Genomic DNA, 15,000 nt, shown 5'->3' on the forward strand with positions numbered 1-15,000 from the left:
TTTCTCTCTCTCTCTCTCTCTCTCTCTCTCTCTCTCTCTCTCTCTCTCTCTCTCTCTCTCTCTCTCTCTCTCTCTCCTCTGGGTTTTGGCAAGAAAATAAACAAAAAAATAAAATGACAAATTTCGTAGATAATTTGTATTTTTCCTACCATACAAACCTTAGCTATTTACATGGGGTATTATTTTGGCGGAGCTGAAATGACGAGCCATTAAATTTAAACGAGGGTTAACTACCCCCTTGCAAATTAGCGGGTGGTAGGGAAGGGGTAGCTAGCTACCCCTTCCCCCCCTCACACACTGTGAATAGCTCAATTCACTTAAAGGTAGCACTTGACTTGGGGGTCAGGGCTGGCGGGTAACATTTGCGTAAATAGCTAAGGTTTGTTTGGTAGGAAAAATAATAATTATCTACGAAATTTGTCATTTGTTCCGTAACCTAATACAAAACCACGCTATTTACATGGGGTGACTTACCCTTAGGAAGGGCGGAAAGTCCCCATCCTTCTAGCTTCGGCTTTACCCGGGGACTACAATTCTGAGTTGTAGAACTCAAGGAACGGGAAGTCCCTAACCCTAGCACGTTGTCATGTTTGACCATCGTGAGGCCCTACTAGGATATGTGTGAAGGAGAATAACGTGACTCGTCCTAGGAAGTTGACCTGGAGTACCTTATGTGGAACTCTAGGCTAGGACGTACCCAATACCACCTCGTCAGGGTATGGGGGACGCGACAGTATTAAAGCTAATACTAGGAGCACAAGGAAGCATGGTTTACCTGCAGAGGTTGAGGTCAGCTGCGCAAAGGCCTGTATGCTGCTATCCCCATGAGAGGGGAGAATGAAGAAAGAAGTAGGGGCTAGACATACTCTTTCATTCACGCAGACTAAAACCGGGTAACAATGCCCTCAACCTTCTGCTAATTGTCCAATAAGGAGCCTGAGGTTAGACCAGCTGTTGTGCAGCCACCACAGGACCGATAGAAAACGTATCGAGGTTCCTGTGGGTCACGTCCTGCAGGTAGTGGGCTGTGAACGTCGTCTGACGTTTCCAGACCCCAGCTTGTAAAACCTGCGTCACAGAGAAGTTCCTCTTGAAGGCCAGGGAAGTAGCAACACCCCTGAATTCATGAGCTCTGGGACGACGTGACGGAGGAGTGTCGGGATTCAAGGTGCTGCTTATCACCTTGCGAATCCATGAAGAGATGGAGTTCTTGGTGACCCTCCTCTTAGTCCTCCCTGTGCTCACAAACAAAGCTTGCACATGAGGACGGGCTGCAGCCGTTCTCTTGAGGTAGCGCCTCAGACTCCTGACTGGGCACAGTAACAGATGGTCTGGGTCATTTGTTACAGAACGTAGACTCGTTACCTTGAAGGAGTCAAATCTTGGATCCGACACCCCAGGGTTTTGATTCTTAGCATTGAACTCAAGAACGAACCTGAAAGTTACCTCCCCCCATCCCCTTGAATGGGCAACGTCGTAGGAGAGACCATGAAGTTCGCTTACTCGTTTGGCCGAGGCCAACGCGAGTAGGAACACCGTCTTCCACGTTAGGTGGCGATCAGACGCCTGGCGTAATGGTTCAAAGAGAGCTCTTTTCAGAGCCCTGAGCACTTGAACCACGTTCCAAGGAGGGGGTCTGACTTCCGACTGGGGGTAAGTAAGTTAGTAGTTGCGTATGAGTAGAGAAAGTTCCAACGAAGAGGAAATATCCACTCCTTTCAGCCTGAAGGCTAAGCTTAAGGCTGAGCGATAGCCTTTCACAGCCGAGACCGAAAGGTGCATTTCCTCCCGAAGATAAACAAGGAACTCCGCTATTGCTGGAATAGTGGCATAGAGCGGAGAGAAACCCCTTCCCCGACACCAACCACAAAAGACTTTCCACTTCGCCTGGTAGACGCTGGCAGAGGATTCTCGCAGGTGCCGAGACATCCTGTCCGCAACCTGCTGAGAAAATCCTCTCTCCATGAGGAGTCGCTGGATAGTCTCCAGGCGTGAAGCCGAAGCGAAGCTACGGCCTTGTGGAAGATGTTGCAATGTGGTTGTCTGAGTAGCTCGTGACGTGGAGGGAGTTCTCTTGGGGGTTCCGTTAGTAGCTGCAGAAGATCCGGGAACCATTCCGCATGATGCCATAGCGGAGCTGTGAGAGTCATGGAAAGGTTGACCGATAGGTTGGCCTTGTTGAGCACCCTTTCTCTTCAGACAAAAAGGTGGGAAGGCGTAAACGTCCATGTTGTCCCACCTGTGTTGAAAGGCATCCTGCCAGAAAGCCTTGGGGTCCGGGACTGGAGAGCAGTAAAGGGGCAACCTGAAATTCATGGCTGTCGCAAACAGGTCTACAGTCGGAGAGCCCCACAAAGTCAGGACTTTGTTGGCTATATGAGGGTCCAAAGACCACTCAGTACTCACTATCTGCGTCGCCCTGCTGAGGCTGTCGGCGAGGACATTCCTCTTGCCAGGAATGAAGCGAGCTGTCAGTGAGATCGAGCGGGTTTCAGACCATCTCAGAATCTGTACTGCAAGATGGGATAGCTGTTGCGAGAGGGTACCTCCCTGCTTGTTGATATAAGCCACTACCGTGGTATTGTCGCTCATCACCACCACGGAGTGGCCCGCCAGGGTTTGTTGGAACTGTTGAAGAGCCAGAAAACGGCTTTCAATTCTAGCAGGTTTGTGTGGAGGCACCTTTCTGATTCTGACCAAAGGCCTGAGGTTCTTTGGTTCAGAATGTGGGCCCCCCACCCTAGATTTGGCGCGTCCGTAAACAGAGTCAAATCTGGGGGGAGGACGAGGAGATCAGCTCCTTTCCGTAGGTTCTCGTCGTCCAGCCACCATCGAAGGTCCGCCCGTTCCGAAGGTCCTATGGGAACTAGGAAGTCCGGGGAATCGTTTCACTGATTCCATTGCAACTTCAGCCGCCACTGAAGGGATCTCATCCTGAGGCGGCCGTTTGGAACAAGACGGACCAAAGATGATAGATGGCCTAAGAGACGTAACCTCAGCTGGGCCGGAAGCTCTCCTCGTCTGAGGAAAGGTTCTGCTACCTTCCTCAGCCTTGCTATCCTTTCGTCTGATGGAAAGGCTTTGTGGAGAATCGTGTCTAGTTTCATGCCTAGATATACCAGTTTCTTCGTAGGGCGCAGAAAGGACTTCCCGAGATTTACCAAGATCCCTAGATCTTGGCAAACTTCCAGAAGCCTGTCTCGGTGACGCAGAAGGGTCGACTCCGAGTCTGCCAGGATCAGCCAGTGGTCCAGATAACGAAGGAGACGGATGCCGTTCCTGTGACCCCATGACGAGATCAGAGTGGACACCTTGGTGAAAACCTGGGGAGCCGTGGAGAGACCGAAACACAGCACCTTGAACTGGTAGGTCTTGCCGTCTAGGCCGAATCTTAAGTACTTCCTGGAAGACGGATGGATGGGGATCTGGAAGTACGCGTCCTTCAAATCCAGAGTGCACATAAAGTCTTGTGGTCTCACTGCAAGTCTGACCATGTCCGCTGTCTCCATACTGAAACGAGTCTGTACGAAAAACTTGTTCAGTGCTGAGAGGTGGATGACCGGTCTCCAGCCTCCAGACGCCTTCTTTACAAGAAAGAGTCGACTGAAGAAGCCTGGGGAGCCGTCGTCGACCTCCTGGAGAGCATCCTTCTTGAGCATGGTCTTGACTTCTGCCCGGAGGGCCAACCCCTTAGCCGATCCCAAGGCATAGGAGTTCAACGACACTGGATTCGCTGTCAGGGGAGGTAGAGATGTTGTGAACGGGACGCGATACCCTTGACCGATCACAGAGACTGTCCTAGGGTCGGCCCCGAGTTTCTGCCACCTCTGCACGCAACTTCTTAGGCATCCCCCCACAGGTGGACACGCGGGGGGATTGCCACTCCTAGTGTTTGCGACCTTTGCCGCTTCCTCTAGGAGTTCTACCTCCCCTAGAGGACTTGCCGCGTCTCTTGTCTTTCGGCTGAAAGGACTGCGGCTTAGACACGCTTGCCTTAGCTGCTGGAGCCTGCTTAGGTGTCCTGCGAGGCTGCTGTTGACGTTGTTTTGGAGGGGCTGGAGGTTTATAGGGCCGAGATGTCAGGGCCCTTTGGAGGAGAGAGTCCTGGTTCGACCTCCTCCACCTCTCAGCCGACTGCTCCATGTCACGAGGCTCCAGTAACTCCCTTCCAAAAATAGAGGAGTGTCTGAGCCTGTTGACGTCTGCAGGGGGGACCTTCGGATGGAACCTCTCGGACACTAAATCGCGTCTTTTGAGGATCAAGTTAGCCCACAGGTTAGTGACCTGGTGGGCTAGAAACTCAATAGAGCGAGTGCTCGAGAGGAGGAAGGTCTCCAAGGCCTTCCTATTCCTCTCCTTGGACAGATCCTCAGATAGCAATAGGATGCCCAGAGACCCAAGCCAGAGATCAAGCCACGAAGTTGCCTGCACGGCACTCTTCGCGACTTTCTCCAGGTTTTGGGTCTCCGACGCCGCAAACGTCACCTGCCGGGTAGAGAGCTCCTCGAAAGAAGTTCCCTTAGCTGGTTCTTCCACAGAATGATAGAGTGGAAGAGACATGCAAGACTCCCCGTCGATCTCGAATTACCTCCTCTGTTGGACTAGAGGAGAAGGGAGGAGTCTGAACCCGGCAGAAGAACGTCCTGAGGAGGCCAGACCGGAGAGCTGAGGTTTGACCTTGTCCCTGGCACCTTTCACCCCTTTAGACCAGGGCAAAGCCGCACTAGTCTTGGGGAGCTTCTGGACACCAAAGACCTTCTCAAGCACGGTGTCTTTCCCCTCGCGAGGGGCTGTCTCCGGGTCCTTGATTTTGTTGAGCTCCCTCATCGAACCAAGGCCCTGCCAGAACGTGTGTTCTGACTCGCTGTGCTCTCCTTTTGGTGGACTGGCAGCTAAGTCTCCCACCCCCAAGAGGTCTTCTTGGGGAGAACCGTGGACGTCCTCCCTAGGGATTGCTGGTTCTTGACGAGTCCTCGACGAAGATTTCGGAACAGTCTTGGTATTCTTCGATTCCCGCCTAGAAGGAAATTAGGACTCCAACACAGATGCCCGAGGAGGGACCTCTTCCCGTGCAACCTCTCCCCTATCCAGAGAAAATTCCCCCCTTGGTGCCAAGGGAGAATTCTCCGAGTCAGAGGAGCCCCCCGAGGACGAGATAAACTCATCTACAGGAGGGGGTGGAGCTGCAGAGGTTGGAGAAGGGGAAGGGGTCCACCTGATGGGGTTCCTGGAGACCAGCTTTTTCCGGGGAGGAGTCACAACGAAGCCCACTCCTTTCCTTTTCTTCAATGGTGGAGAACCCATCACAGGGTCCCGCCCCTGATCAGTGCTGGAAGGCTAGATAGCCTGGACCACAGCCTTGATCATGTGGCGGAACCATGTTAGACGGGTAACTGATGCTGTGTCAGCAATCCCCGCTGGAGAAAAGGGGATCTCGCAACCCCTAGGAGTGGTCACCACGGGGCCTTCCTGAATAGAAAGAGATGACTGCCTAGACCTCTCTGCTGATCTTCCTTGTTCTGCCGTTGTCCTCCTCTTGCGCGGAGGTGAATCCTGGGAACGCCTCCCAGGAGAAGCATCCTGCTGAGAATCCTTGCGATCCGTATGACCCACACGGGCGGGAGCAGTGCCGCGCCCGGGAGAGCTCGTGAAAACAGTTTCGCGCGCGGGCGAGGTAGCGCGATAGCGCGTAGGCGAGCGACCTGTGGGTGAGCGTTCGCGCGTAGGAGAAAGGCGATCATAGGGCCGCGAGTGATGGCGCGCCTGCGCAGGTGCACGCGCGTGGGAGCGCACAGGTGAATGGCGCGCAGGAGGGTATGCACGAGATCGAGCAGGAGAGCGTGCATATGAACGCGTAGGAGAACGCTCCAGAGAAGGAGCTGGCAAGTGACCGCGCGACCTCTTAGGAGAGCGCTAGTGATGGTGGGAGGGAGAAAGATGTCTCCTAGAAGACTTAATCTCCCTCAACTTGTGGCGCGCAGATCTGTCAGTGATCGGGGCGCATGTAGGAGAGGCCCCTTCTTTACAGCCCGCAGGACCCACAGCGTGTTGGCGTGAAGGATGAGCTGTAGGAGATCGTGGGCGTGAGTGCGCCAAACTTAAGAGGCGCTCAGAAATCGAAAGACGCGCAGGGGCAACTGGAAGTGCAGGAATCGACGCGTGAGGCAAAGGTGAACCCTTGCGAGCGTCTGAGTCCGAAGATCTTGAGGGCGCTGGCGAGCGTGGGCGCACAGGACGTGCAACAGGCACAGGCACTAGTGCATGCTTGAACGCACGCGCAGGAGAGTGATGGTGCGCAGTGCGCCCATCAGGAAGTTGTTGCTTCTCAGGCTGGGGGTGCCCTAAGGAGAGCTGGCGAGCAGGGGAGCTCTGGCGAGAAGGAGATCGCTGGCGCGTTGGAAGGCGTTGCACCTTCTCTGGATGTCCAGGAGAGCGCTGGCGCGCGGGAGAGCGCTGGTGCGCAGGAGATCGCTGGTGCGCGGGAGAGCGCTGGTGCGCAGGAGATCGCTGGCGCGCGGGAGAGCGCTGGTGCGCAGGAGATCGCTGGCGCGCGGGAGAGCGCTGGTGCGCAGGAGATCGCTGGCGCGTTGGGGAGCGTTGGTTCTTCACAGGCTGAAGAGCGCACCCAGAAAGGCGCTGGCGAGAAGGAGATCGCTGGCGCGTTGGTGAGCATTGATCATCCTCAAGATGAAGAGCGCGCCCAGGGGCGCGCTGCCGAGCAGGAGAGCGCCGGCGCACAGGAGATCGCTGGCGCATTGGAGAGCGCTGGCAAACAGGAGATAGTTGATGAGGAGACGAAGACCTATGCTCAACTGCACGCAAGTGCTCAGGTGCGCGCACAAGGGCCAGGGACTTAACCCCAGAGTCCTTTTCCCCCGAAGGAGACGGTGCCTGTAGGATTACAGGTGACGGCAGCACTGAAGATCTGGCAGGAGAAGGGGATCGTGAACGATCCGCAGAGAGGTCAAGAGATGTTGTAGGTATGACCTTCTCCTGACGAGGTTGTTCCTCCGCAGGTGGAGAAGAAGGAGACTCAAAGAGGCGCCTCTTCACCCCTTGATAGAGAGAAGGGAGCCCCCTCTCTCGCAGAGGCCTACGGGCCTTACGACGAATGCGACCCCTGTGTAAGGAGTCAGGATCATCGGTCCTTCGAAGAGGTGTCTCTGAAAGCGCGCTACCCCGGGGGGGGGGGGAGACGAGCTCGCAGGAGAGACCGGAGGCCCCACCCTTCCCTCTGAAGGCTGTGCAGAAGGGAGAGGTGAGACTTCAGCAACATCCGAGGCAGCAGGATCAAGGATTTGACTTGCCACGTCAGAAGGGGCAGACAAAACAGCGTCGACAATGTCCGAAGGTAAAACCTCCGGAATTACCGGTGACTGTTTGACTGCAGCCCCCAGCTGCAACAAGTCAAACAGGCTTTCCTTGGAGGGAGTGCCCTTAAGCCCCAAGGAAGCCCAAAGCTGAAACAAACCATGATTAGAAACAGTACAATCGAATTCATCAAAATATAATAAATCCTCACCCGGGGGAGGAGAGGGAACAACCTCGCTATGGGAGGCCACGCCCTCTCCACCACCACGAGGTTGGCCAAAAACACTAGGGCCTGCAGTCTCACTCGGCGGTTTCACAGGTGAAGCCGGACGAGGGAGACCTTCGGAGGAGGTTCGGGCGGCGCAAGGAGAATCCCTAGAGACCTCCTTCTTCAAAGTCACCTTCGAAGGAGATCGGTCTCTCTTGGGTTTCTTCTTGCGCCTACGGCCGAACTTCTCCCACTGGGAGGCAGACCACTCCCTGCACTCACTGCACACATTTCCCTTGTCACACCGTTGACCTCGGCAAAGGGGACAAAGGGTGTGAGGGTCCGTCTCCAAAGAGGACATAAACGTCCCACACGAACGCTTAGGAAGTCCAGGGCAAGTACGCATCGTTAGAGTCGAGGCCAACTTCCCACACACTAGTTAAAGAGAAAGCAGAAATATTAAAGGCTGTCAAGCGAGGGTGAGAGCAGAGACGTCTGATAATCACCCGAGCCAAAAGTGAATTGAGCTATTCACAGTGTGTGAGGGGGGAAGGGGTAGCTAGCTACCCCTTCCCTACCCCCCGCTAATTAGCAAGGGGGTAGTTAACCCTCGTTTAAATTTAATGGCTCGTCATTTCAGCTCCGCCAAAATAATACCCCATGTAAATAGCGTGGTTTGTATTAGGTTATGGAACAAATAAAAATTAATCCTCCATATTCCTCCCCCCTTACTTTGCCAAATCCTACTACATTCTCACACAACCACTTACATTATTTTTTTTCATAACCCAGTCGCAGTCGGGAACAGGACCTCTGCTCCAAGTAACTGGGCCTCCATATACTCTCTCATTCACTTCTTCCTTATCACAATCATTCGCTACATTAACACAATTCCTATCTAAATCCCTACCATCTAATATATCATGTACAATCCCATCTTCCGCGTTCTCGTTTGGCCCTATAATTACACTCATTTCTGTAAACAGTTCATCCATTTCATCAAAAACATTTTCAACATTAGCAAAAGATTCATTCATACTACTAATCATTCTCCTATCTCTCACTCTCGCATTTGTCATCCTCTCTTTTACATCACCTAAGGAAAAGCCACACACACTATAGGTATCATTCATACTCAGCCATGATTCATCTGTATTAACACATTTATTTTCCATACACACTTGTACATTTACACCCTTGTCATACTTTTTTCTATTCTCACTTTTACTTTTTCCCTTTTTTCATCGTTACTTAAAACTTTCAAACGCCTCTTTTTCCTATATTCAACTAACACTAATTGTTTATTTTCCAGCCCTAACTTCTCATGCATACTAGATTCATACTTTCTCATTTCCAACCAATTATCCATCCCATTCTCACAAACATTAATCCTATTCCTTCCACACACACAGGAGGACTCACCCTGATGAACCCTCTCACACTCTAGTTTCCCGGACATCCTGGCTGATTTAATCCCTTCCTCCTACATACTCTAGCTACATGTCCATCTGCACCACACTCAGTACACTTACCTCGCGGCTCCTTGCACATTCTAGCATAATGACCATCCTTACCACAATTACCACAAATCACATTCATACGATTATTCCGGCATCCACCCGCTATGTGCCCAGTCAAACCACACTGATAACATTTTACCCCTTTCTCTTTCTTGCACTCGCTAATTCTATGCCCTACCTCACCACATCCAAAACAAGCACCCAGAGCCCATCTACATTCATTCTTCTTATGTCCTACTTTCCCACATCTATAACACTTCTCTTCACGGATACAACTACCTGACCTACCTTGCGGCGCACTAGCACTCCTATCCCTCCAAACCTGATTCCCTTGCCTAAACCCTTCATTTGTCCTTACAGGTATTCCCACATTACTCGCCCTAACACTGGTATCTACTACATTATCAGCTACCCTCATCGGTCCTCTCATAACAGCATCTCTAAAACTAACAAATTCTGGCACACTTTCCTCCATTCCAGTTCTTACACTCACAGATTTACTTTCTTTCATACATCTATCCAACTCGTAATCCTAAACTATCTCTAAAATATCATCCCATGTCAATCTTTCTTTCGTCCACCTTATTTTCTCCTTCCGTTGCAAATTAACAAACTCAGCAACATTCTCGGCTACAGTAGCCAAAAACTTCTTCATTAACTCCTTATTCTCATTTATCTCTTCATCCCCATACTTCTTCCTAGCTAAAGTTTCCAACCTACATACATACATTGATATTGCTTCTCCTGCATTCATCCTTGCATCATCAAAATCATTCTTACGCTTATACTTAACACTCCCTTTCATACGTTTTACCTACTCAATTATTCTCTTTTTCACACTTTCATAATCAACGTCACCTACACTCATTATCACTCCATACATCGTCAACAAATACCCAGTCAAATATTCTCCTAACTCCCTAGCCCAAACTCTCTTACTATCACCATACTTATCCTGACACTACCTCTCATAGGCTACTCCTTGAAAAACTTGTATATATCCCTACTACTATGCTCATTGAACCTTACACACCGAGGTACCTCTCTCATAAACACAGTCTTACACACATCACGTTCATTCTCACTGCTATCATCACTGCTACCTTCCTTCTTGTTTCCTACTTCCTCGCTAGAGTATAAAGAATCTAATTCCACAGTCATACTCCTATCCTTGATCATACTCTTCCTAGCCCTTTTCTTACTCGCCACTTTCACCCATTCACCATCGTCCTTGCTATCAGCCTGATACTTTTTCTTTTCTTTCTTCACATCACTTTTACCTTTCTTCTCATGATTCCTATCACATTTCTGTTCATCCTTACTATGCCTTATTCCCTTATCTTCAATTTCACTATCACTATTACTATTACTATCACCATCACTTCCTTTCACATTATCACTAACCTTAGCCTTCTCATCCACTATTAACCCATTACCCGAAACTGAGGACACTCCTACGACTGCACCTTCACCCATTATAGTTTTCCTCATCCCCATGACTTGCCCCATCATAGCTTCCAATCGGTTCTCCATTCGTTCCTCATTGTTTTTCATCCTCATCTCAACACATTCTTCCACTCTCTCTACAGTTTCCTTTAACTCCCTAAGCTCCTTCTGCATCGCCTCATTATCCCAGTTCAACCTCTCATTCCCTACTAGCAACCTTTCCTCACGCTCCTTACTCAGCCACAATTCATCCTTCAAAACCCTTAATTGCTCCTCCATTTTTCATCAACCTTAATCCTAATTCCGTCTTTTGTCCAACAGTCCAGCTTCCTATCCCACCTCGGCAGTCCCTGTTCGGGCGCCAAAATAATGTGGCGGGATGTTGCAATAACAACCCCCACACCCTTGAATCTTACTTACTGACAATTGTCTCCTCAACACATACTTTTCCCTTACTTTATCATAAACTGGACTCTTGTACAAAAAGGACATAAAAACCAACCATAACCTTAAAACTATATTTATTAAAACTAGAATACTTATCACAAACCATCCAAAAACAAAATAATCACTTGAAACGAATCAAAACTTAACACTATATATATATATATATATATATATATATATATATATATATATATATATATATATATATATATATATATATATATATATATATACGAACCAAAACACCATTCATATAAACCCCCCCAAAACACCCTAACAAACTTAAAATTAAACGTCACACCAACACCAATATTTGTTTGTGTGTGGACCACTTTGTCCACTCAAGGGCCAACAGTCATTAAAAGCCCAAAACCACAACTCTGCAGCAACCGGATCACTGTTAAATATCAGTATACATGTGTATTAGTTGGTTTGGGTTGTGCGCGTTATCCTCATCCTCATTATCATCATCATCATCATCATCATCATCATCATTGTCAATCGAAATACAAAAGCACAATCAAATCCGGTTCTTGAACACAATCCAGGTCATCTACAGTCGGTCAATCCACAAGAGCAGTCTAAATATAATCAATTCCAGGCCAGGTCATCTACAGTCAGTCAATCCACAAGAGCAGTCTAAATATAATCAATTCCAGGCCAGGTCATCAACAGTAAGTCCACTTTCAAAAGGTAACTCTCCAAAGGAGGAATCACGGCTGTTGAAATATTATAATAACTTCCACACTGGTCGAAAAATATAATAATAAATCCAGCACTCACTACTGCCTCTTGCTGCAGTCAAATCAAAAAAGCATCCGCTCCGAAACATTCACCACTGTCGTAACGTAACTAAAAAATTTAAACAAACAACCTCAAATATACCGACAGTCTTTCCCACTACAAACAATCATTCGCTAACTACCACTTGTTCTTCGGCGCGCACCGCGGACACACAAACACGCATACACACACACAAACACACACACACTTTCTCTCTCGCGCACGCGCGATTTAGCAAAACTAAAGGAAATGAAATTCTCTCTCTCTCTCTCTCTCTCTCTCTCTCTCTCTCTCTCTCTGGATTTGGCAAAAGTAAGTGACCAAAATAATAAAACAAAAATTAATCCTCCACATCGTCAGTTCCTTTGATCGCTGCAATCTCACTGTCCTTGCGAGTTTAGGATGTGGGGTTGGGGCGAGCCTAAAGGTCTATCAGCTGAGTCATCAGCAGCCATTGCTAGGCCCTTTTTCGTCCTAGTTTGGGGGTAGAAGGGGCTTGGGCGCTGATCATGTGGTCAGTCTTTAGTGCATTGTCCCGTCTAATAGGGCAATGACACTGTTCCTTGCCTCTGCAATTCATGAGCGGCCTTTAAACTATTAAACTATTATTGATACTAGAAGAGCAGAAATACGTAGCTAATAAGGAGGCTACGAGTACCTGAAATCTCAACGATGTGTTGCAATTGTGCATTTCCATATTTCTGCTCACCATGAATATGGAACTAAACCGTGAACAACTATTTTCATTCATTAAGTGGTCAATAGATTCTCTTTGTTTTTATTCTGTGGTTTTACATAATATTGACACCAAAATGCGTTGATGGTAATACATAAGTGGTTTTAAGATACTGTGTTTAGTCTAGATATTTTCGATTAAAAGATATTATGAACAGGAACGGCTTGATTCTATCTCCCTTTATCATTTTACCAAGTACGGAGCTTTTAGAATATTGAAATAAGAGGAAAATAAACAACTTCATAAGTATATGGAGATATATTCTTTAATTTTATCTTATATAGGAAGAATTTGATACCTCGGAAAAATATTTTGTTTAGAATATTTCTTCTCAGAAACCACAGTCGACATATCAAAGGTCAAAGGCCTTTCCCTCGTGAATAAAGCTTTATTGGCGGTTGAGAAGAAGTGGAAATGCTTATGAAAAATTACCCACGGACATAGCCACAGAGATTGGGGATTATGATGAACATGCAGAGGTCAGTGATGTTTGTAAGTATTGATGCAAAGAAATAAGAAAATGGTACACAAATGGTTAACCATTGAAATAGTCCTATATATATATATATATATATATATATATATATATATATATATATATATATATATATATATATATATATATATATATATATATATTTATACTGTGCTAGGCAGTATATCCTAGCAATCCAATGGTTAGACTCGCATAAACGGATGAGCAACCTGGTGGACTAATGAGAGCTTTGGTTGTGGAGGAAATGGCCCCCTAAATCTCGATGAAGTCACTAGCAGCAAGGTGACGGATTGGGTTTAAGGCAATGGGCAAACAGTCTCTTCGGCTTTTACTTCATATGCCTTGCGGTTAATCTTACTAGAATTATTATTAACTGGTAGGGGTCATTTGCCTTAGTTAGATAGGCACTGTGCATCACAAGGAACTGGCTATCCTTTGTTGTATCTTGCCAATGAATCCCGTACGGATTTAGTCAGTCATGATGGAAAGAAAAGATGACATAATGGCATCAGTCCCGGGCGTAGGAGGATGCTAAGAATCTCCCGGCTTATAAATACCAAAGAAAAATTGGAAGTAGGTAATTGGAATGCTAAAACCACGAATTAGATTAGGAAGTTACAGCAAGTTGAGAGTGAATTTATGAAATATATTTCAGATATCTTAGCCCTAAGTGAAACACGTTGCAAGAGACTGGTAAGGAAACTTTAGACCAAGGCAATATATATATATATATATATATATATATATATATATATATATATATATATATATATATATATATATATATATATATATATATATATATATATATATCTACTCTGGAAGATCAGATTGAGTTGAGGGGAAGGGGTAGGAATGATGATGACGCAGAAAGGGCATTAACCGAGTGAAGAGCTTTGAATAGTAGATTGTACCTAGCAAAGTTCAAATTAAAGTAGTGCAATATGAGTATTATAGTTTACTATGCCCCCAAAATGATTCCCCTGAAGAAAGGAAAGATGAACATTATAAAGAACTGCCGAGGTTAATAGATGATATCGATGAGAGAAATGTGAATATTGTGATTGTCGACTTCAATGCTAAAGTCGGAAAAAATAATCAAGTGGTAGAGAATGTGATGGGATTCGAGGGTCTTGCCGATGTTGCAAATAAAACGGAGCACATTTCATAAGTATCTGTTCAGCAAACAATCTTGTCATTGGAGGTACTCTTTTTGAACACAAGAACATCCCCAAGTATATATGGACTTCATCAAGCGGTATTTACGAAAATCAGATAGTTCACATTGCCAATAATACAAAAGGAAGGAGGACTCTGAGAATTATAAAAAACTATAGAGGTGCCGATATTGGTAGTGATCACCAGCTCCTCGTTTCCACACTGAAACTGAAAGCACCCAACAGAAAGATGGATACAATATCTAGGTTTGATACAACTAAGCTTTTAGAAGAAGAACACATAAAAAGATTTGCAATTGAATGTAGGAATCGATTTCCCTTCTTAGAAACTTTAAGAGACGAACACACAATTAATGAAGAATGGTGTGATATTAAGAACATATATCAGTCAGTTGACTATGAAGTCTTAGGACACGCAGTTACAAGGAGAAAGCCATGGATATCAAATGATACTTAGGATACAAAAAAAGGAGACAAGGCAGAAATTGTTTGTTGAATGTTATCGAGGAAGTAATGCTAAATATTCCTGAATTGCCAGTGAGAACAAAAGAAAAGTAAGGAATGACAGTAGAGAATAATTAGACAGTGAAGCAGATGAGGCTAACAAAGCAATGAATTCAGGAAGTGGCTATGTTGTAAGAATTGTTCCTAGAATTAATAATGAAATTTATATGGGGGCAAAAAAGAAGAGATATTGTTCTGCTATAGCAACAGAAGAGGAAGAGAGACAACGTTGGATGGAATACTTTGGTTAGGTTATGAATAGGAGTTATGAGAGGAATAATGTGATTGCTATACCTGAAGCTATTGAAGACCTTGATGTGCCCATGAATGAATTCAGTGTGATCGAAGTCAAACCTATCCTAAAAACCTAA

General features: G+C 46.8%; 1 protein-coding gene across 1 annotated transcript; it reads right to left on the reverse strand.

Annotated features, from left to right (window-relative positions):
- Positions 1-5,337: 5,337 nt before the first annotated feature.
- On the reverse strand, positions 5,338-9,070 carry LOC137639675 (uncharacterized). The gene is made up of 6 exons (XM_068371926.1): positions 9,052-9,070; positions 7,802-7,954; positions 7,523-7,651; positions 6,999-7,241; positions 6,043-6,341; positions 5,338-5,913 (listed from the first exon to the last, which is right to left on the reverse strand). The coding sequence occupies exons 1-6, from the start codon at positions 9,068-9,070 to the stop codon at positions 5,338-5,340; spliced, it is 1,419 nt and encodes a 472-aa protein (XP_068228027.1).
- Between the last annotated feature and the right edge of the window lie 5,930 nt (positions 9,071-15,000).

The sequence above is a fragment of the Palaemon carinicauda genome, chromosome 4 (assembly GCF_036898095.1).
Source record: "Palaemon carinicauda isolate YSFRI2023 chromosome 4, ASM3689809v2, whole genome shotgun sequence".
NCBI classification, from domain to species: Eukaryota; Metazoa; Arthropoda; class Malacostraca; order Decapoda; family Palaemonidae; genus Palaemon; species Palaemon carinicauda.